We start from the raw sequence: 24,841 nt of genomic DNA on the forward strand, positions 1-24,841 counted from the left end.
TGAATTTGTTAGCTCGGCTCCTCGTTATTGGCCCTCGTGGCAACTCCGAAGGATCTCGAACTCCACTTGCCACTCGATCCACATGCGAGCTATCCATGATCGCATCACAAGACTTGTGTTTGAACTCCAAGATGTTGTATTTATAGGTTCCAAGAGAGATATAGCCGTTAGACACAAAAATAAAGCTGTTAGAATACTTTTGTACTGTTTCTGTACTTTTTCTAGAGCTAAACTGATTTCCACTAAACTGATCTTGTGATGCAATCATGGATGGCTCGCGTATTGATCATGTTGCTGAGGAAGCTAAGGACCCGTTCAAAATGCCACGTGGAACAATTACGAGAGAACGTGGCAAGAAATTTAAGGAATCCCTTCAATCATTGATGTTGAATTACCAAGAGGGCGTTGGAATACTTGATACACAGTTTGGAGGAATCTATAATCTTATTGAGGTCAAATGAGGCCAAGAAAGTGAAGAAAATGAAGAAGTATTTTGAAGCAACAGTGCACGCGCTTCTCCAGAAGCGCGCCCGCGCTGGCGAGTGGAATTTTGATGGAGGATATGTGTAATGGACTTGCCCGCACCCTCTGCTCTAGCCCATCTAGCCTCTTCTCTGGGCCGGCCCAGCCATATTCTACTCATGGGCCTTCTCCCCACCTAGAAAGGGGAGTTTCATGCCCTCCCCAGGGTTTGAACTTGCACCACCAAGCATATATGCAAATTCAACTCAACCCTGGTACCACCTGAGCTACTAGCTCAAGTGGTACCAGGGATCAGAAGACTTTGTACTTAAGCCTGGAGGTACAAGGTTCGATCCCTGGGGAGGGCAAAAACTCCCCTAGCGAGGTGGGGAGAAGGCCATGAGTTAGAATATGGCTGGGCCGGCCTAGAGCAGAGGCCAAAAAGGCTAGAGCAGAGGGTGCAGTCCCATTTCATTACAGCTCAAGAGAGTGAAAGAAATAGAAGGGGAGCGGTGAGAGGAAGATACGTTGATGGGGGTCGAGAGGATGGAAATATTAGCGGGATTAAGATGAAGATTCCTTCATTCAATGGGAAATCTGATCTGGAGGCTTATTTGGAGTGGGAGATGAGAATAGAGTCCGTGTTTGATTGCCACAACTACAGTGATTCCAAAAAAATAAAATTGGCGGTTTTTGAGTTTGTGGATTTTGATTTTATTTGGTAGGATCAATTTGTTATTTCTAGGAGGAGGAATCGAGAGAGGCCTATTGAGACATGGGATGAGATGAAGCAAATTGTGCGGAAGAAATTTGTGTCAAATTAATACTATCGTGACATGTTTAGGCGGCTACAAAATTTGAAGCAAGGTTCGAAGACTGTCGAGGACTACTTCAAGGAGTTGGAGGTCACCATGATTCGAGCTAACGTTGAGGAGGATCGTGAAGCAACTATGGCTCGTTTCTTATGTGGCTTGAATAGGGAGATTCAAGACCAAGTGGAGCATATAAATTGCATGGATCTTGAGGAGATGGTGCAAATTGCCATGAAAGTGGAGCAACAACTCAAGAGAAAAGGCAAGGGTCAAAATCCTACGGCTAGAGGTTCTTCAAATTCTTGGCGTCCTAACGTTGTAAAACGAGAGGATTTCAAGCCACTGTCCAAACCAAAAATTTACACCAAGAAAGAGACACCAAAACAAGGAGTGCAAGGTAAATCTGAAACTCCTAATAATCATTCCAGAGATATCAAATGCTTTAGATGTCAAGGTGTTGGTCATATTGCTAGTCATTGTCCTAATAAGAGAGTGAGGAGGAGAAGTATGATGATATGCCTTCATTGGAGGATCCCGATGCTGAGGGGTATGATGTGATTGTTCGAGAGTTGTTGGTGACTAGGAAAATTTTGAATGTGCAACAAAAGGAGGAGGAAGAAAATCAGAGAGAAAATTTATTTCATACTAGATGCTTTGTGAAAAATAAAGTGTGTAGTGTTATTATTGATGGTGGTAGTTGCACTAATGTAGAGAGTTATGAGCTTGTGGAGAAGTTGAGGTAATACCATAAAGCATCCTTAACCTTATAAATTGCAGTGGTTCAAAGATAGTTCTGAGGTAAGGGTAGCCAAGAAAGTTGTGGTACCATTTTCTATTGGGAAGTATGTGGATGAAGTGTTGTGTGATGTGGTGCCTATGCAAGCTTGTCATATCTTGTTGGGTAGGCCATGATAATTTGATAGGAGGGTGGTACATGATGGGTTTAAAAATTGTTACTCCTTTACTTTGAAAAACGAGCCTATTGTATTGTTGCCTATAAATCCAAAGCAAGTGTTGGAGGATCATTTGAAAAAGAAAAAGAGGGAAGAGGCCGAAAAAAACAGTGAACAAAAAAGTGAGATGACCTTAGAAAAAAAGAATGAAAGAAAAAAAGATGAAAAAAAATTGAGAGGAAAGAGGCGGATAAAAAAATATGTATGGCCCAAAAGAGTGAGTTGTGAGAGATTTTACATGTGCATACTCCACTTGTGTTGATTTTCTATAAGGATATTCTTCTTAACACAAGTGATATAGCCGAAAATCTTCCGAGCAATGTTATCTCTCTCTTGCAGGAATTTGAGGACTTATTTTTGGAGAACTTACCTCAAGGATTACCACCTTTGAGGAGAATTGAACATCAAATTGATTTTGTACCCGGAAGTGCGTTGCCAAATTGACCGGCTTATAGGAGCAACCCATAGGAAACAAAATCGCTTCAAAGGCAGGTAAGTGAACTTTTAGATAAAAGGTTTGTACGTGAGTCTATGTCTCCTTGTGCTGTGCCTGTTTTGTTAGTTCCTAAGAAAGACGGTTCATGGAGAATGTGTGTGGATTTTAGAGCCAATAATAACATTACCATCAAGTATAGACATCCTATACCTAGGCTAGATGATATATTAGATGAATTGCATGGTTCTAGCATCTTTAGTAAAATTGATCTTAAAAGTGGTTATCATCAAATTAGGATGAGAGAGGGTGATGAGTGGAAGACTGCGTTTAAAACTAAGTATGGTTTGTATGAGTGGTTGGTTATGCCTTTTGGATTATTAACTAATGCACCTAGTACTTTTATGAGATTGATGAATCATTTTTTGCGTGCATACATTGGAAAATTTGTTATTGTGTATTTTGATGATATTTTGGTGTATAGAAAAAATTTGGATGATCATGTTGAACACTTGAGAATTGGGCTAATCACACTAAAAGCTGAACACTTGTATGCTAACTTGAAAAAGTGTGTGTTTTGTACAAAAGAGCTTGTGTTTCTTGGTTTTGTTGTGAGTGCTCAAGGTGCTAAAGTTGATGAGGACAAGGTGAGTGCAATTTGAGATTGGCCAACGCCTACTTCTATCGGTCAAGTTCGAAGTTTTCATGGTCTTGCAAGTTTTTATAGGAGATTTGTAAAAACTTTTAGCACTTTGGTGGCTCCTATGACTGCGGTGATCAAGAAGAACGTTCCATTCCATTGGGACGAGGAGTAAGAGAAGTTTTTTAATATTATCAAGCAAAAATTAATTAATGTTCCTTTACTTGTTTTACCAGATTTTACTAATACTTTTGAAATTGAATGTGTTGCATCAGGTGTAGGCATTGGAGGTGTCTTGATGTAAGGAGGACGACCAATTGCATATTTCAATGATAAATTGAGTGGAGCAGCGTTGAACTATCCTACCTACGAAAAGGAATTCTATGTCTTGGTTCGTGTGATTGAGACGTGGCAACACTACTTGAGACCAAATGAGTTTGTGATTCATACTGATCATGAATCCTTGAAGCATCTCAAAGGACAACAAAAGTTGAACAAGAGATATGCTAAGTGGGTAGCGTTCGTGAAAACTTTTCCCTACATTATCAAATACAATCAAAGGAAGGAGAACGTGGTATTAGATGCTCTATCACGAAGGTACGTGCTCTTATCTACTTTAGATTCTAAATTTTTGGGATTTGAGTATGTGAAAGAGTTGTATGATAATGATCTTGATTTTGGTGAGATGTATGTGTCATGTTTGCATGGTCCAACTGATAAGTTTTTCATGCATGATGGTTACTTGTTTAAGGAATATAAGTTATGTGTTCCTAAGTCGTCAATTCGTGAATTACTTATTAGGAAATCACATGGTGGTGGTTTGATGGGACATTTTGGTGTGACTAAAACTTATGAGGCTTTTCATAAACATTTTTATTGGCCACATATGAAGCATGATGTTGAAAATATTTGTGAAAGTTGTGTGACTTGTAAAAAGGCTAAGTCTAAGACACAACAACATGGATTGTATACTCCACTTCCCGTTCCTAGCGAACCATGGGTAGACATTTCTATGGATTTTGTTTTAGGACTACCAAGGTCTAAGAAGGGGAGGGATTCTGTTTTTGTTGTGGTTGATAGATTTTCTAAGATGACTCATTTTATTGCGTGTCATGAAAGAGTGGGTGCCAGGTTAGCCAACTTGTGGCTAAAGGGCTTTTATGACTCTATGTATAAACAATCTTTGTTTAATATAATTTATATTCATTAATGGCATTTTATTTATCTTTCTTCATATTGTTATATTGTGATATACTATTGCTATTTTGATAAAGACCTTGAATATACTATAGTGTAAGTAAGATGAGATAGTGAATAAAGAGAGATCACTATTATGAAACACATCTTATAGTCACTGTATATTCTAAACAGTTCCTATTAATTGAGCCGTCCGCAAATAAGGATAAGTATCGCTCGAGATTGAGACTAGCATTTGTGATGCCAAGTACCACGTTTCATTGGTAATGAATATGGAGATGCTCAAAGCATGCAAATGGATATTCATATGATGACTGATCGAACTACTCTATTCGGACTTTCCAAGTAGTTATCACTTATCGAGTGGATAAAGTCCGCGGTTTTGGTTGTACACCATTAGTCCTTATTACTTGAAACATCATTGAGACTTTATATGCTAGTACTGTACTTTGACTCGTTTACCGACTCTATTTGGGTCATCAGGTGTCGGGATTGGGTACAATTACGACACATATAGGAGTCGATGCTTTGTTGTCAAGGATTCACCACATACTTGCGAGTGTGGATATCCTATGCGATCTGAGGAGATATTAGTGTGACAAATCTCTGGCCAGAGTACTCGATGTGATTTAGGTTACTTGGTTTCCTAGTAGCACATGCGATGTCACTATTTGATCTTCAAGATGCATTGCATTGTTATCGAATCTCGAACAACTCTCGATGTACCAATGGTTGTTGATTCGATCGGGATATTTGGATGAAGGGACTGTACTGTACGCTAACCAAAATCTACTGGTTCTTGCAGACACTATCAGTGATACCTAGGAAATCATGGGGCGATGTTGCTAGACGCTCTTACCATGATTCGATGGGTAAGTCGAAAATTGTTGTTCCGAGTCACAAGGAGTTGTGAGCCCACGGCTAGCTGTATCCCTAAACCATTGAGGGTTACACAAGTAATGGATTACTAAAACCCCATAGAGATAGTTAAATTTAAAGAGTTAAATTTAATGAAAGAGAAGTTGGACTTCTTAACTAAAGGGAGTGAGATTTCCTAAAATGACATAGGGATGGGCATTTTTGGAAATCACTGAATTCGGATTCAGAAAAATTATCTTGACTCTAAAAGATGCAAAAATGGTTTCTGTGCACATTGGTGAAATCATTTTATCAATCGGATTCACGATAAATTTTATATTAATTTCTAGAACAACGGGCTTGCCTTGTTGGGCTTAAGTTATGGATTGTGAGCTTTAAGGAGTTAGAGTCCTAGTACAATTATAACTTAATCTAGTCTAGAAATTATCTATAAATAGGCAGCAGTGTTCGAAAATTCCATACAGTTCATTCTTGAATTTTCGAAAATACTGCATCTAATTATTCAAGAGGATTTTCGAAAATTCCTCTGTCCCTTTTGAGAAAATTCGGACTGTGATTTTTGTGAAAAATTGCAATCCGAATTAACAGATCAAATCTTTTTATTCTTTACGTAAAACTTCTGATTTATTTCTAGTGCAGTCAATCAGAGGGTTTTTGTTTTTCGTTCGTAGACCTAATTCCGGTGATTGATCGTGATGCCATCGGTTCCTGGGATTTACAAGAAGAGCAGATTAAGTTCTGTTTGTGTCCATAATCTCGCTTCGAGATTTTAAGGTAAAATATTTAATTGTGATTATTTGTTTTACTTACACATATTTAATCGTAAAATTTTTGATACCCTTGATATGGAATCGTTCCATATAATAAAATAAAATTTTTAAACTTCCGCTGCACCGGGTATCAATTCTTGATTGATATGAACACGTTTTCCAACAGTGGTATCAGAGCCAGGTTGCTCAGATCAAATGATTAAATTGATCGATTGTACAAAATTTTTTAAGCCTCGGTTTTTGAAACAAAACGAATTTTTAAAATTAAAATTTAATTGGCAAATCGGGCAGCGAGAGTCGCTGCCCAGGGCAGCGCTGGGCGCTGCCCAAGGGGCATCGATGGGCTGCCCTGCCCGGGCCCCCTTTTGGGGCGCGGGCTGCCCGGGATTGTCCTGGGCAGCCCGGAAAAATTAATTTTTAATTTTTTTAATTAAAATTTTAATATTTTGAAATTCTAGTTTTTGATCCGATCAAAAATTGTTTTTGATTGGTTCACGAGGCATCGGATCGAATTGTTCGAGTCCGAAAATTTTTAAATTGATTTTTGGATAAATTTAAATTTTTGGAAAATTTATAAATTTTATCCGTTAAATTAAATTTTATAAAATTAATTATTTTGGTACAATTGATGATAAGATATGATCTTATGGATGGATAAGATAAAATATGATTTTATCTTTTAAATTATTATGCCTTTGCATGTTTATCCAACTATTTTATAATTGAATTAATTATTGGATAAAGGATGATCGATTGTCATGACCAATGTTTTAGGTGTATGTTAGGTAATTTACATTTGTCATTGTTGTTGGATTTTATTAATGGGCTTGGTTTATAACCCAATATGATTGTCATTTGTAATAAAAAGTGGGCCTGGTTTATGGCCCGTTCCCACCCCTAAAAATGTATCACATTTTTGTCATCGAAATTTATTGTAAATTTATGAGACTTAGTGGGAGACAAAGATTTGAAGATAAGGTGGGCCCAGCAGACAATGAAGACCGAAAAAATGTAAATTGGAAGCTCAATGTAATAGGATTGCATTGCATACTTGCATATCACCTAGGATTGGACTTAGACTCGTGATTGGCAACCACGGGTCGATTAGTTAATGGGATCGATCATCCTTAAATAATATATGATATTATTGATGTATGCATGTTTAGACTAAATTGTATGAATCCCGCAAGCATACATAAATTGCATGATGAGACAAATTTTCACAATTAAAATCCCTCATTTTAAATATGATTAATTGATATCAAGATTAATAAAAAGAGAATTTAAATATTGTTTAAATATTTCTACCTTCCATCAACGATCAATGTATGAGATACTACCTGCGGATACGGTCCGGCTCATATTATTAGGGGGGCCCGTTCGTCGGAAAGTTGTACATTGGATCGACACATGTTGTAAGTTGGGTGGAACTCCCATGATATTGGCTCATATTATTGGGGATCCACATGGCTACCGTCCATCACAACTTAATATTGATGGGTCATCTTGACATGTCACAATAAACGGCGTCATATTATTGGGCCCTTATTGGACATGAGGTAAAAACATGGGGATTGCTTTGGAAGCAATTGGGCTCTACCTTTTGAAAATTATGGTTGGCTGATATTATTCAGGACTATAATTTGTCAATTGGACTCCATGTTCCCACTAAAGAAATCGGCTTCTCGTTTTCACTAGAGGGTAGTGAAATCGTTAAAATAGTGGGAGTGTAATTCATAAAATAAATCTCGCCATATTTTATGTCTTAGTAAATTAATTAAGAAATCACTGATTATTGTCTGTTTCTTTTCAGTATTTCATTACAATGAATTCGCGCAATCCACTATACTCAATTCTCGAACAAAAAAAATTGACTGGCGCAAACTATACGGAATGGTTCCGTAAATTAAAGATTGTTCTAAACTCAAAGAAAATTTTCTACGTGTTAGAAAAGAATCCTCCAAAGGAAGCACCGGCTAACATAAGTCCGGAAGAATTAGCAAAACTTGATCAATAGTGGGACCATGATATCAAGGCTAAATGCTATATGCAAGCTACAATGTCTGATCCAAAGGCGATTTGAGGATGCAGTGAATGCTGCTGACATACACTTGCACCTCAAGGAACTTTTTGGAGCTCAGTCAAGATCGGAGAGGTATGCCACCGTCAAAGAGCTCATGACATGCCGCATGCAAGATGGGACTTCTGTCCGTGAGCATGGAGTACACATGATTGGGCTAATTGAGAAGTTGGTATCACTCGATTTGACATTGGAGCATGAATTGAATTCAGACTTGTTGCTTCTTTCACTTCCTTCGTCGTTTGATGGATTTGTGGTGAACTTCAATATGAACAAGATAGAGGCCACTCTAGAAGAGATGGTCAATATGCTTGTGTCTTATGAAGCCACATTAAAGAAGGAAAAACCGGTACTCTTGGTTGGCTCCTCGTCTTACTCCAAGAAAGGGCCAAGTGGAAAGGGTAAGAAACGTTCTGCCCCACCCAAGAAAATAGTACCAAAGAAGAAGAGAAAGACAAAAGCTTCAAACGTGAACATATCTGGAGATGTTTGCCATTACTGCAAGAAACCCGGTCATTGGAAACGTAACTGCAAGAAATACCTCGAACAGTTGCGAACTGCAAAGGGTATGTTTTATATTGAAATAAATGTTTCACTTAATACTACTTCTTGGGTATTGGATACCGGATGTGGATCTCACATTTGCAATGATTTGCAGGTGATGACAAGAAGTCGTAAGCTTAGGATGGGTGAGACCCAGCTGAGGCTCGGAAATGGTTCCAGAGTTGAAGCCAAAGCAGTGGGAGACGTTTATTTAGTTTTGCAGAACGATTTTAAGTTACTTTTGAGAGATGTTTTATTTGTGCCAGATTTGATTAAAAACATTATTTCTGTTTCCATGCTTGATAGAGATGGTTTTTCTTGCAATTTTGTGAATGAGATTTGCAATATTTACAAGAATGAATGTTTAATTGGAAATGGACAACTTGAAAACGATCTATATAAATTAAAATTAAAAGATGTTCCAATTAATTATGTTGATAAACCGGTAACAACAAATAAAAGGAAAAACGATAGTCAAAACCCTGCAAACCTTTGGCATGCTAGGCTAGGTCATATTTCCTCAAGGAGGATGGACAAGCTAGTGGGAGATGGCATGTTTGATATGTCTGATATTAACTCTCTAACTACTTGTGAGTCCTGCCTAAAAGGAAAAATGACTAAATCTCCTTTTAAAGGAAAACCTGAGCGAAGTCAAAATCTGTTGTATTTGATCCATACAGATGTTTGCGGTCCATTTAGTATTGATACTAAATTTGGACACACCTACTTCATTACCTTTACTGATGATTACACTAGGTATGGGTATTTATATTTGATGAAATATAAGTCTGAAGAATTTGAAAAGATCAAAGAATTCAAGGCTGAAGTAGAGAACAAACTAGGAAAGAGTATTAAAACACTTCGATCGGATCGAGGTGGAGAATACTTATGTACCGAGTTTTTGGACTATCTAAAAGAGAATGGGATTCTCTCTCAGTGTACCCCTCCTATGACACCTCAGCTGAATGGTGTTTCGGAGCGTCGCAATCGAACTTTGTTGGACATGGTTCGATCTATGATGAGCTTCACTGAGCTACCACCTTCGTTTTGGGGCTATGCAGTTGAAATGGCGGTAGTGTTGTTGAACAATGTTCACACTAAGGCATTGGATAAAACTCCATACGAGCTATGGAATGGCAAAGCTCCTAAGTATTTGTACTTGAGGATTTGGGGATGTCCTGCTTACGTGAAGCAGACAGTAGGAGATAAGTTGGATAATCGATTCACCTTATGTTATTTTGTAGGGTATCCGAAGAATTCAATCGGATATTATTTCTATCATCCTACTGAAACAAAAGTGTTTGTTTCAAGGAATGCCACCTTCTTGGAGAAGGAGTTCTTATTTGATAAGAAAGACAAGATGATGGAACTCGAAGAAATTCGAGAAGAATCCGAGATACAAAATAACGATCCTACACCTCAAGCATCATCACAAGACACGCCTATCGCTAGGAGATCCAAGAGGACTTCTAGGCCTCCTATTAGATATGGTCTTCTTCTTGAAGGGGATCAAGGTGAACCCGACATTGGATGTGATCCAAGAAACTTCAAGGAAGCAATTTCTGATGCGGATTTGAATTTATGGCTTGAAGCTATGCAGTCGGAAATAGATTCGATGCATTCGAACCAAGTTTGGTCTTTAGTAGATCCTCCCGATGGAATTGTTCCAATTGGGTGTAAATGGATCTACAAGAGAAAACTTGGGCCTGATGGTAAGGTATTGACCTACAAGGCACGATTGGTGGCAAAAGGTTATACTCAAAGACAAGGAGTTGACTATGATGAAACATTTTCACCAGTCGCAATGTTCAAGTCCATAAGAATCCTTATTGCCATAGCAGCTTGGTATGACTATGAGATATGGCAAATGGATGTAAAGACTGCATTTCTTAATGGAAACATTAAGGAAGAGATCTATATGATGCAGCCTGAGGGATACACATCCATAGGAAGCGAGCATAAGGTATGCAAGCTTCAGAGATCAATCTATGGTCTCAAACAAGCATCAAGAAGTTGGAACCAGAAATTTGATGAAACAATAAAGGATTTTGGTTTCATCAAGAACCCGGAGGAACCATGCGTGTACAAGAAAGTAGTTAAGGATGCGGTAACATTCTTAGTACTTTATGTTGATGACATCCTACTCATTGGAAATGACGTAGGGATGTTGCAGTCAACAAAGATATGGTTATCAGGTAGATTCTCGATGAAGAACTTAGGTGAGGCATCCTATATTCTAGGAATACATATCTATAGAGATAGATCTAAAAGAATTATAGGACTCACTCAATCAACCTACATCGACACCATATTGAAAAGGTTTTCAATGGATGGGTCCAAGAGAGGACATCTACCTATGTGTCATGGAGTTTCTCTATCCAAGTCTATGTGTCCCAAGACTGATGAAGAGATAGAGAAGATGACACACAGATACCATATGCGTCAGCCATAGGTAGTATCATGTATGAGATGATATCTACCACACCAGATGTGGCCTATGCTCTGAGCGTCACGAGCAGATATCAAACCAATCCCGGTCAAATGCATTGGAAAGCCGTGAAGGATATTCTTAAGTACTTGCGAAGGACTAAGAATTTATTCATGGTTTATGGAGGGAGAGAATTGAAGTTGGAAGGCTATACTGACTCTAGCTTCCAATGTGATGTGGATGACTCGAAGTCAACCTCTGGATTTATATTCGTGCTCAATGGTGGTGCTGTCTCTTGGAAAAGTTCCAAGCAGGACACCACAGCGGATTCCACCACTGAGGCAGAATACATTGCAGCATCAGCTGCGGCTAAAGAGGCGGTTTGGATAAGGAAATTCATCCAAAAGTTGGGTGTAATTCCTGAAGCTGTTGGTCCAGTCCCGGTGTACTGTGACAACACGGGTGCCGTTGCTCAGGCAAAGGAACCAAGGTCTCATCAGAAGTCCAAACACGTACTGAGGAAATACCACATCATCCGGGAGATCGTGAAAAGAGGAGACATCACTGTCGAAAGAGTGGCCTCTACAGACAATATCGCTGATCCACTTACTAAGCCCTTGCCAGGACCATTGTTTGACAAACATCGCGAAGAAATGGGATTACGTAGTATGACTAGTTGGCTTTAGGGCAAGTGGGAGATTGAAAGAGTGGGTGCCCGGTTAGCCAACTTGTGGCTAAAGGGCTTTTATGACTCTATGTATAAACAATCTTTTTTTAATATAATTTATATTCATTAATGGCATTTTATTTATCTTTCTTCATATTGTTATATTGTGATATACTATTGCTGTTTTGATAAAGACCTTGAATATACTATAGTGTAAGTAAGATGAGTTAGTGAATAAAGAGAGATCACTATTATGAAACACATCTTATAGTCACTGTATATTCTAAACAGTTCCTAGTCAATTGAGTCATCTGCAAATAAGGATAAGGATCGCTCGAGATTGAGACTAGCATTTGTGATGCCAAGTACCACGTTTCATTGGTAATGAACATGGAGATGTTCAAAGCATGCAAATGGATATTCATATGATGAATAATCGAACTACCCTATTCGGACTTTCCAAGTGGTTATCACTTATCGAGTGGATAAAGTCTGCGGTTTTATTTGTACACCATTAGTCCTTATTACTTGAAACATCATTGAGACTTTATATGCTAGTACTATACTTTGACTCGTTTACCGACTCTATTGGGGTCATCAGGTGTCGGGATTGGGTACAGTTACGACACATATCGGAGTCGATGCTTTGTTGTCAAGGATTCACCACATACTTGCGAGTGTGGATATCCTATGCGATCTGAGGAGATATTAGTGTGACAAATCTCTGGCCAGAGTACTCGATGTGATTTAGGTTACTTGGTTTCCTAGTAGCACATGCGATGTCACTATTTGATCTTCAAGATGCATTGCATAGTTATCGAATCTCGAACAACTCTCGATGTACCAATGGTTGTTGATTCGATCGGGATATTTGGATGAAGGGACTGTACTGTACGCTAACCAAAATCTACTGGTTCTTGCACGCACTATCAGTGATACCTAGGGAATCATGGGGCGATGTTGCTAGACGCTCTTACCATGATTCGATGGGTAAGTCGAAAATTGTTGTTCCGAGTCACAAGGAGTTGTGAGCCCACGGCTAGCTGTATCCCTGAACCATTGAGGGTACACAAGTAATGGATTACTAAAACCCCGTAGAGATAGTTAAATTTAAAGAGTTAAATTTAATGAAAAAGAAGTTGGACTTCTTAACTAAAGGGAGTGAGATTTTCAAAAATGACATAGGGATGGGCATTTTTGGAAATTACTGAATTCGGATTCAGAAAAATTATCTTGACTCTAAAAGATGCAGAAATGGTTTCTGTGCACATTGGTGAAATCAATTTATCAATCGGAGTCACGATGAATTTTATATTAATTTCTAGAACAACGGGCTTGCCTTGTTGGGCTTAAGTTATGGATTGTGGGCTTTAAGGAGTTAGAGTCCTAATACAATTATAACTTAATCTAGTCTAGAAATTATCTATAAATAGGCAGCAGTGTTCGAAAATTTCATACAGTTCATTCTTGAATTTTCGAAAATACTGCATCTAATTATTCAAGAGGATTTTCGAAAATTCCTCTGTCCCTTTTGAGAAAATTCGGACTGTGATTTTTGTGAAAAATTGCAATCCGAATTAACAGATCAAATCTGTTTATTCTCTACGTAAAACTTCTGATTGATTTCTAGTGCAGTCAATCAGAGGGTTTCTGTTTTTCGTTCGTGGACCTAATTCCGGTGATTGATCGTGACGCCATCGGTTCCCGGGATTTACAAGAAGAGCAGATTAAGTTATGTTGGTGTCCATAATCTCTCTTCGAGATTTTAAGGTAAAATATTTAATTGTGATTATTTGTTTTACTTACACATATTTAATCGTAAAAGTTTTGATACCCTTGATATGGAATCGTTCCATATAATAAAATAAAATTTTTAAACATCCGCAGCACCGGGTATCAATTCTTGATTGATCTGAACACGTTTTCCAACATGTCATAAATCTGATGATGCTTCACATGTTGCGGACTTATTCTTTAATGAAATTGTGAGATTGCATGGCATGCCTAGGAGTGTTGTGTTTAATAGGGATACTCGTTTCTTGAGCTACTTTTGGAAAACGTTATGGTGCTAACTTGGTACCAAATTGCTATTTTTTACAACATGTCATCCTAAAACGGATGGTCAAACTGAATTCGTTAATAGAAAGTTAGGAACTTTGTTGCGTACTATAATAAAAAAGAATTTGAAGTGTTGGGAAGAATGTTTGCCTTATGTTGAGTTTGCATATAATCGTAATGTTCATTCTACTACGAATTTTTCACCATTTGAAATTGTATATGGCTTTAATCATGTAACTCCATTGGATTAGATGTATTTGCCTATGAGTGATAGGGTTAACATTGATGGTAAGAAAAAGGCTGAATTTGTGAGGAATTTACATGAGAAGGTGAAGGTGAAGAACATTGAGAAAAAGAACTTGCAGTATACCAAGCAAGCAAATAAAGGTAGAAAGAAAGTTGTGTTTGAACCCGGTGATTGGGTGTGGTTGCATTTGCGAAAGGAGCATTTTTCGGAAAAGTGATGTCTAAGTTACTACCTAGGGGAGATTGACCTTTCCAAGTATTGGAGCGGATCAATGACAACGCCTACAAACTGGATTTGCCAGGTGAGTATAACGTAAGTACTACTTTTAATTTTTTTGGCTTGTCGTTGTTTGATGTAGGTGATGATCAAGATTTGAGGGCAAATCATTTTCAAAAAGGGGAGGATGATGCGATCATGGATGGCTTGCATATTGTTCATGTTGCTGAGGAATCTAAGGACCCGTTGAAAATGCCACGTGGACCAATTACGAGAGAACGGGACAAGAAATTTAAGGAAGCCCTTCAATCATTGATGTTGAATTGGAATACTTGATACTCAGTTTGGAGGAAGCTATAATCTTATTGAGGTCAAAGGAGGTAAAGAAAGTGAAGAAAATGAAGAAGTATTTTGAAGCAACAGTGCGCCTGTGCTTCTCGAGACGCGCGCCCACCCTCACGAGTGGAATTTTGACGGAGGATGTGCGAAAGTGCCGCGCGCCCGCACATGTAAGATCGCGCGCCCGCGCTGCAGAATTGAAGACAAAGAATAGTGAATGTGACTACAGCATGCCGCGCTGCTGATCTGCACGGCCGTGCCATTGACTTTTACACACACCGAGCATGTTTGTGTGTGTGTTCGGGAATTATAATATTTTGGCATTATTTTCATATTTTGAGTCTTTTAAGCTGACTAGAAATTTTTTAGGAGATATCTTTGATATCTTTAGATATATTTTTGCGATATCTTTTATTATTTTGAGTTGTAAACAATATATAACACTATGCTCAATATTCAATAGAATTCAGATTTTTTATTATTCAAACCATAAAATTCTCTCTAGAATTTTGTTGAAGCTTTTGTTTTTCCTCAAATCAAACTTATCAAAGTGTCAAAAATTTGTGGCATTCGTCGATTGATTTTTTCTTGGGTTGTCAAAGACAGGTTCCTTTGAAGGTCCAACTGAATTATTGGTTGTTTTCTATCATGATTTTTTGTTGCTAGTTTCAAGTAAACTAGAGGTGAATTATCCAAATTCATTACTTGTTTCAAGATCGGGAAACTTCTTTGATTTCTTTTTGTTATCGGATTGAGGGTGCAATTCAATATAATCGTGTTTTCCTTACATACAACAAGAATTCATATCATCTTGGTAAACTGAATCTGGTGCAAAAATGGTACTGTAGCAGTTTCGATACTGTAGCAGTTGAGCGATCTTCAGTTTGGGTAGGTAAACTGATCTTGGCCAACTTTAGTTTATGATATGAATCTAGGAGGTTCTCGAAGTTTCATATTGTCTCCAAAAGTGTCTCTTAATTTTCCATCAAGAATTGAAGGGTATGGAAATCATGGGAATCAAGTTGGAGAGCATGGGAGCCAAGTTGGAATGCATGGAGCTCGAGTTGGAGGACTGAAATTATTTGGAAACATTAGAAATTATCAAATCCAATCTTGACCGTCCAAAATGTGTGTTGGGATGTTATGAAGCTACGGTTAAAATTTCAGGTCAATCCGACGGCTAGAACTTGAGATATGATTTGTACAAGGAATACACTCAGTTTGTAACCCCTAGGCACGGACCTAGGAACGGACCAAGACACGGGGTCCGTGCACCTGAAGCTCATCATAGTCAATTTTAAGCTCGAATAGCCATGGGCACATGGACCTATTTCCGGACACCCTTCCAAGGTCCGTGCACACACACAGTGCAGCATGTTTGTGCGTGTCTCGGCGGATTTGTGATATTTTTTGATATTGTTCCTATTTTTTGAGTCTTTTAAGCCTATTAGGAAACTTCTAGATGATATCTTTGATATCTTTTGAATTATTTTTCGTTATCTTTTATTATTTTGTAGTTGTATTATAAATACAACATATACATTCATTATTGAAAAACATAGTTCACATTATTGATTTTTATCAGTCTTAAATTTCTTTCTAGAGTTTTGCCAAAGCTTTGCTTTGTTTTTATCAAATCAAACTTATCAAAGATTCATAAACTTTGTGGAGTTTTTCAACTGATTATCCCCGTGGATTGTTAGAAACAAGTTTTCTGAAGGTTCAGTTGTGATTAATTGTTTTCTTCTCGTGATTATCTGTTGCTAATTTCAAGTAAATTAGAGGTGGATATCCGAAAACTTACTTGTTCAAAAAATCGGGACAAAATTAATGAATTTTTTTGTTATTGGATTGAGGGTACGATTTTAATATAGTCATGTTTGCCTTTCATACATCCAAGATTCGTATCAGTTTAGGTAGCAGTTTAGCAAGCAGAACTTAGTTGCTAAACTGGATGCATTTTGGCATGATCCATTGATATCTGGGAAATGCAATGAATACAAAAGTTGTAGCCCTTGATCTCAGCTTTCCAACTTTACCAGAATCAATCAATTCATAGTTAATATGAAAACATTATGCTCGAAATACCAGACTACTCAAACTTCGATTGAGAACAAAATCAGTTAAGTGCATATGATCAGTTTAGTGCTATATCTCTTGATTCGTTGATTTATGGTCAAAGTGATAAACATGAACATTGTATCCCTTTCTCTTAGATTTCCACGGAATCAAGAATAACTCTATTTGGATTTCATATGAGAGAGTTATGCTTGATATACCAGATTATGCCAGAAATTCTGCTCTGCAGAATTTTAGTTCCAAACCAGTAACTTCAATGCAGTTTATCAGCTCCTTAGGATCCAATTAAGTCTTTGACTTGTGAATATGACTTGTAGATCATTGTCTTATCTTTCCAACTCAGGGTGTATACTTCCATTCAGATAATTGATCTGCATGATATGGCCAAAATACTAGAGCTGCTTGAGGTAAACTAATGGTATGTTTTCTGCTAAACTGATCCAATCCAGTTTGGTATTACGATGTCATTTTGACCAAGATAACATCTGTTTTTGCTTAACTGACATGAAATAAATATGTTCCAAATTGAGTTTTCTATGCAGCCATTTTGGCGGATAATCATTAGCATCATTGATCTGTGAGATATCATCAAATTAAAGACTGGAGCTCGCCAGAAAATCCGTTTGTCTAATTTCGAGTTTTGGCTTCCATCTTGAGTCGACAACTTCACACTAGAGTAAATATGTTAGAAACACAATAAAAAGTTTTGTTATCATCTAAATCAAGATTGCTTATATTTCAAAACCCAACAATAGTGATATCAACTAAAAAAATTAAAGACAAATATTTTATTATGAAGTGTTTCGTCATTTCTAAATTATTAAATTTTTTGGTTTATAAATGTACGGTCTATAATCAATTTAGGTTTAATTTGGATTGAGTCATTTGTAACCTATAGATTTTTAATTTATTTTCATTGTTAAATAACTTTAACAATTGAAATTCAAATCAATCTTCTACTTATTTTGACTTTATAGGGCGTTTGAATAAGCTTATTAAAAGCAACTTATAAGTTGTAAGAGCTTAAAAGTTGTTTTAAGAGATTTTAAGCTATCAGGTCTTATTTTAAAAAATAAGTAGTTAAATTTTTTGGATTAATTATTTTAATCAATTAAAGATGTTGATGATTGGTATTATGAGATCTTTTTATTGTCAAAATTATCAAAAATGATATAATGTTATGAAGGTAATATAAGTAATTATATATATACATAAAAATAATTTTAGAATTTTATCATGAATGTTTATATTAAAAAAATTTATTTATTTTATATAGGTTAATGTGAAAAATGAGTGGCTGTTAAATTTGTAGGTTACTATGAAAAATGGGTGGATATTTAACAAAATATACAAGGATAATATGTAGAAGTAAAATATTAAAATAAGACATTTCTAAAAAAAAGAGGTGCAACAAATTTTTTTTCCAAAATATTATAAGATGTCAAACAACTATTTCAACGGTTTATAAATTGTTTTTAAACAAAATATGTCGGACAAATTTCAAGAGTTTATACGCTCTACCAAACATTATTTAACTACATATGATTTCAAATGATTCCAATATTCTAAAGATTTTAAATTCGTTGTGATTAGCTCAATTAAAGTGTAAATAAACATAAAGATGAATTTGAATTGTGTGTGTGTACTGTAAGTTATCTAAATAATGAAGGTAAATTTAAGTACATATATTTCAAATGTTCTTTTCATCCAAACTGAACCTTAATTTATTTGTATTTTAATTATGTATTCAAACACACATAATTACTAATTTTTACCACTAAATAAATAAAAATAACATCTCGTGCATCACACGGGTGGAATACTAGTCCAATATAATATAAAATACTCAACCATCATTGCAACATGTCGTTAATATAATAATTATTTTATATTATAAATTACCAAAGTAAACAGTTAGTCACGTGGAACGAGTCCTAAATGCATTTATATTTGTTAAAGTACAAGTAAAAATTTATTGAAATACATTTTATATTAACATCAGATAAATTCAGGTCACAAATAACAACTTTTAAAATGATTATTTGATATGATGAAGTATATAGTGATAGAAAAAATATATAATAAATAGAAAAGAGAGATGTAATAGAATGTAACTTGTTACTTGTATGCTCTTTTCGTTTTCAAATTTAATAGTACCCTTTTTTAATGCGTGTGGCTTCAAGGTTATATATAATTTTTAGTAATCATGCATTTTCGTATGTTTATTTTTAGTGTAACATTTAATAAATAATTAGTCATTATTTAATTTACATGTTCTCATGAAGAATGAATACAAACAATGATTGATTTGAAATTATAAGTTTTTTTTTTCTCAAAGTTCTACGTAATTTATATATTGTCAATATTTAATATTTTATTTATTATTAATCCGGAGATGAAATTATTTAGTGCGTATCGAAAGATATAGATTTATCTGGTAGAGAGGAAAAAATTCACAATCAAATAAATTTGTATTTCTCTTCCAATGGGATCAAGAATCTAAATTAATCTTCATAACATCAAAATCGAACGCCATGCAATTAATAACTTATTGAATTGAGAAAGTGTATTGACCATTGTTTCGAATACAAATGAATGAATGACTCCCTTTACAAGAAAATTCAAGACCACTGCTGACTTGACAAAAACAACCACAAAACACAGTTCCTAAAATAAGGAAACATCTCATTTAAACGGCCATGCTGTTTTCATTCACAGCTTTGAAATATACCTAACCAATCCCATCCCATTTTCCCACCAAATTAAATCCAACTCATCCCAATTTTATTTTCTCCGACACTGCACAAAAATGGAACCCCATAACAAATTCATGCTTCTTTTCATCTCTCTCTACCTTGTTGTTTCCTGCAGCTCGGCGCGGCCTCAGTTTTCGCCAACCATTTCACCGAGCCTTCTTCAGCCTGAAGAATCAGCACCGGTCCCTTTGGCTGAACCTGCATCCGTGCCTTCTCCATTTCCCGGACCTGCATCATCTTCCCTTGAATCACCATCACCCTTACCTGCCACAGATTCTCCCAACCATGTTTCATTCCCTCCTTCTATCTCAGACCCTCCATCAGATTCCATGTCTCCAGACGCTGACGTGCCATCTGAATCCAACACCGCCTCTTCAATCGATATGATCTCAACAATGCTTTCGTCGTTAAAGCCATCAGAATCCGACGGCCCTTCTCCATTGGATGATATCTCAAAATTTCTTTCGTCAGTAAAAGTTGATCCAGAAGTCGAGAAAATCTGTGAATCCACAGATCACCCTTCCCTTTGCGTTGCCACAGTTTCTCCCTTGCTCAAAGGCGAAAACATCGATGTAAAGTCTGTTCTTGAAGTCGCCATTAAAGCCAGCTCCACTTTCACACAATTTGTTCTGTCCGTAGCGAAGAAGTTAGCCGAAAAACCTGGAACCCCGCCTGAGATGCAATCCATTCTTAACGACTGCAAGGACAGCTACGACACCGCCCTGTCCAACTTCGAGGAGACTATAACTGCTTTCTCCCAAAACGATATAGGCACCATGAACAGCATGCTTAGCGCTGTGATGACATTCGTCGGAGATTGCGAGGACTCGTTTGATGGGCTTGGGATTGAATCCCCATTGATGGATTATTCTGATAAGTTGACTAACATGACAAGCAATTGTCTCGCCATTGTTTCCCTCATGAATATTGATTGATCCTAAGTTCTTGCGTTGTCTGAAATTTCATCAGCTGAAACCTTTCCCTTGTCTGTCTTGAGTTTCGGCTTACATTAAACATTTCGTGTTCTGATAAATTTCTTAGGTGTTTTTCTTCATATATTGCCTTGTATTTTAGACGATCAAACTCACATTTTTAGACTGTGAATCAAGATCGGCCGGTTAAGCAAGGACAATCATTTTATTCGAATATATTTAATTAGAATTTCATGTATACTCTCTTTTTGTTCTCTCTCACAAATGGCGTTATTAATTATTTAATTTCATGTGTTTTTCAGGTTCTCTCATTATTTATTTATTTATTTAGTTTTTTTATTTGGTGAGAACAGTAGCCGCTAAATTTCATTACGTCATTTAGTGATTCGACTTGAATCACCTACTAATACCATAATAATGCAATTAACTTAAATAGATAACTTAATCAAAAAGTATGGAAATGTAATAAATACCAACCAGAACAAAAACTGAAACGTACCCAAATATCAATTATACAATCTAATCGAACAAAACAGGAAACAAAAATACCCTAAACTACTACAAACGTTAACCTTCGCTCCGAGGCCCTGGTGACCAACTAAATATTGATCCAACTCCAGAACAACCTGCAAATTGCCTCGTCGAATGTGGTGTACATGAGAAAAATAGGAACATGAGTCCTAACGCCCAATACATAATGTATGAGTATGCAGGATATGCAATGCATGTAACATGTACTCATTAATGATCTTGTTGTATTAACCCAAATTTCATTTTAAGATAATTATATGATAAGCATGAATAAGAGTTAGTATTTAACCAAATCAAGGGCTTAATTGTGCTTCATAAGCAAGATTTGGACTTACTATATGCATGGACAGGATCGGAAGCTCCGAACCCAGATCGAAGCACTGAAATGAAGTAGTCATCTTCGGAAGCAGGGCACGATCAGAAGATCCGATCCAGGATCGGAAGCTCAGATCTCCATCAGCCATCGAGACATGATGACTAAGCCACGAGTTTTGACAAGTGTTGGACATGCACCAGATCGAAAGCTTGGATCCCAGTTCGGAAGCTCCGATCGCCACATGTCGCACATGAAGAGATCGGAAGCTCCGATCCCGTGAACAGAGGTTCTGATCATCGTCGAGTTTTTGGCTATAAATAGGTGTCTTCAGATTCATATTTGAATTACAAATTCCCGATTTCTCTTCTTCGGCTAAATATAAGTTTGAGTTATACAATTGAGAGTTCTATCGGTTTATATAAAGGTTCAGGAATAACAAAGGTATTGTTATAGACATCCAGAATCAGCGACATCAAAGGGCTAACTACGAACGAAGGTATGGTTCAGGAATCCTATTAAGTTATAGGAGTATCTTTTAGCTTAGTTAAGACTTTTAGAACTTGTGTAGTGATACATTGAACTTTTGATTATAGGCTTGAAACCTAGGTGTAAGGCCCGGGATTATTTGATTTAATTTGAGATTATGTAATTTTAATCCGAAAATATTTAATTAAGAATTTATAGAGTTTGGAATTAAATTATAATATTCTTAAATTATTTTGAATTGAAATTGAATTTAAAATATGGTTGAGGACTAAATTGCAAATTATGAAGAAATGAGGGGCCAAAGTGCAATTTTTTGAATTAGTGGAGGACACTTTTCTTGATTAGCATTTATACGTGTATATTCTTGCTTCTCTTCAGAAATCCAACAACAAACAATCGATAATCAGAATTCTCAAGTGTAAATTCATATTCAATCTTTCATATCTCAAGATCCGACCATCCGATTTTAAATCCGAGCTTAGTTCCGGAATCCTTGCGACGAGAGATTCGATTTGATGTAAGTATTTTGATGTTCCAGCATGTTTCAAAAGTTTGGAAGTTGGGAGAAATCAGAAATGATTGTATATTGTAGTTCTTGAGAGTATACGTGTTACGATATCGAAACCGGATCGAAAATTGAATGTCGTATGAAATTGATATGATTTTCAGAAGCTATGTTCGAACCTTATGCTTTTGATTCTGCTGGTTTATTATGTGTTCTTGCTGATATTTGTGGTTATGAGTTGTATATGATTGTTGGATTGAACTCGATATAGTTTCGGTTATCGATTTTCAGTCGCTACGCCGCTGGTTTATGATTTGAAGCCGTTTTGATATCTTGTGATTGAGTTGAATATTAAGTGAGTTCTTGTTGATGTTATTAGAATATTTTGCTGTGTTTTCAGACTTGAAACCAAGGGATATTGAACTATGGGCTTCAGCTTCGAACCGGTATTGGATTGGCTAAGGTTTGTGAAGTTGTAGCTTTGTAGATTAAAGAAGTTGAGCAGATTTTGACATGAGTTCTTTGATTTTGATTGTTCAGATTTGAAGCACTTAAGAACCAAGAAAAGAAAATGTATAAGAAGACAACGATCGTTAAGGGCTTTGAAACTCGAAAACTATGATTCTTGAGTTATCCCACAAAAACCACATACTTGTTTAAATATATGTTCTTTGTTTAGAACTTGAATTGTGAATCCATCTCAGGTAAATGGATCTTTGAATTTTGTTATTTACCTTTGATGTTGAGTCGGTTACGATCCACAAGGCCGGATATATCCAGATCAAGATCGGTTATGAATCTTGATTCCAAGATCAAAAATGAACAAACGAATCTTGAGACCGAGATTGGATACGAATTCTCGAGAATAAGGATCAATTTATTTTATGAATTTTATTTCCGTTATAGCTTGATTTGAGATGCTATTGTTAACGCATGTTTATGTCGATTATACTGAGAATTACATTCTCACCGAAGTTATCCGGCTGTTGTCTTATTTTGTATGTGTGCATGACAACAGAAGGGGCAGGAGCTAGCCAGAGACGAAGAGGGTAGCTTGAGAGAGAGTCTTAGCACGTGGTGACTCGGGTTGTAGCAGAAGATATGAACTTAGATCTTTATCATGTTTGTTTAGAAGTCAAGACCTTGTTATGATTTGAAGAACATGTTGAAAAATTAGTTTAGTATAACTCGTTTGATGGATTTGAAGTAAATTGCAGCTCGAGTGCAGCCCCAACCAGCCCAACCCGAGAGTTGGGCCTTAGGCGGCGCTCGAGCGGCCGAAAAGTGCAGCTCGAGCGCACCCCTAATTAAAAAAAATTTTGTTTGATCTTTTCCCTCAATTGTTTAATTAATGATGCTTATTCATTAATTGCCCCTTTAAAAATCAAGATTAGCAACCCGAGGTCCCCACAAAATGTGGTATCATAGCGAAGTTAGTTCTTGGACTAAGATAAATGAGCGGGGTAGATAGAGTCTGATTGACTTATTTTTCTCGCATGAAATTAAGTTTCTTATTTGACTATACGATTATCTTTTATGCGAGTATGTTTATTTGGAAACTATATCAGACTTGACTCTCGATCAGAACTCGATCTCCTGAGACTGCATGATTATGCCGATCAGAGGGGGAATTGAAACAGAATGGTTGAATCTGATATATTGTAGTATTGTGCACTAATCTGTTTGAATATCAGATATGCCACCTCGACAAGCACCAGTCACTAGACAGATAGTTGCTATTACTCCGGCAGGACCATCACCAGTACCACAGACAGTGGCAGAACCTCCGAATGTTCAGGGTAGTACATCTGCTGATCTGATGAGTGCGACTACAAGACCGATGGAAACTTTGTTAAAGAGATTTCAATCATTTAAACCGCCAACACTGAAGGGAACTGAGAATTCAGTGGAATGTGAGAGTTGGCTAGAAGACATTGATCAGATATTTGAATCCCTGGACTATTCTGATGATCGTCGGATTCGACTTGTTGCACACCAACTTCATGAAGTTGCAAAAAGTTTGTGGATAGCAACCAAGAAAGCATTGGAGAATCGAGGTACGGTTATCACCTGGTCTGTGTTTAAAACTGCTTTTTATCAACGGTTCTTTTCATTCTCTTACAGAAAATACAAAGGAGCGGAATTTGCTAGTTTGCAGCAGGGACAACTGAATATCGAGGAATATGTAGCCAAGTTTACTAGTTTGTTGAAGTTTGCTCCGCACATAGCAGAAAATGATGAAGCTCAAGCAGATCAATTTATCAATTGGTTGAATACGGATGTTTTTACATTGGTAAATGCGGGAAGACCCAAAAACTTTTCAGAAGCAATGAATAGAGCAAAAGGGGTGGAAGCTAGTTTGATCAGGAAATGAGGAGCACCGTTTGTACCACAACCAGCTAGACAACCCCAGGATCAGCCACAAGCTTCTCAACCACCACCCAGATTTGAGGGAGGAAGTAGTAGCAACAGTAGAAGAGATTTCTTCAAAGCCAAGGGGAAACAATTTAAG

At 36.8% G+C, this 24,841-nt stretch overlaps 1 protein-coding gene and 1 pseudogene across 1 annotated transcript; both read left to right on the forward strand.

Moving 5' to 3' along the window:
* Window positions 1–266: 266 nt before the first annotated feature.
* LOC140871181 (uncharacterized) lies at window positions 267–14,721 on the forward strand (annotated as a pseudogene).
* Window positions 14,722–19,588: 4,867 nt separating this feature from the next.
* LOC140871192 (uncharacterized) lies at window positions 19,589–20,735 on the forward strand. The gene has a single exon (XM_073273619.1). The coding sequence runs from the start codon at window positions 19,613–19,615 to the stop codon at window positions 20,492–20,494; it is 882 nt and encodes a 293-aa protein (XP_073129720.1). The 5' UTR covers window positions 19,589–19,612; the 3' UTR covers window positions 20,495–20,735.
* Window positions 20,736–24,841: the final 4,106 nt, after the last annotated feature.

This window comes from Henckelia pumila, unplaced genomic scaffold, assembly GCF_033568475.1.
Source record: "Henckelia pumila isolate YLH828 unplaced genomic scaffold, ASM3356847v2 CTG_429, whole genome shotgun sequence".
Classification (NCBI taxonomy): domain Eukaryota; kingdom Viridiplantae; phylum Streptophyta; class Magnoliopsida; order Lamiales; family Gesneriaceae; genus Henckelia; species Henckelia pumila.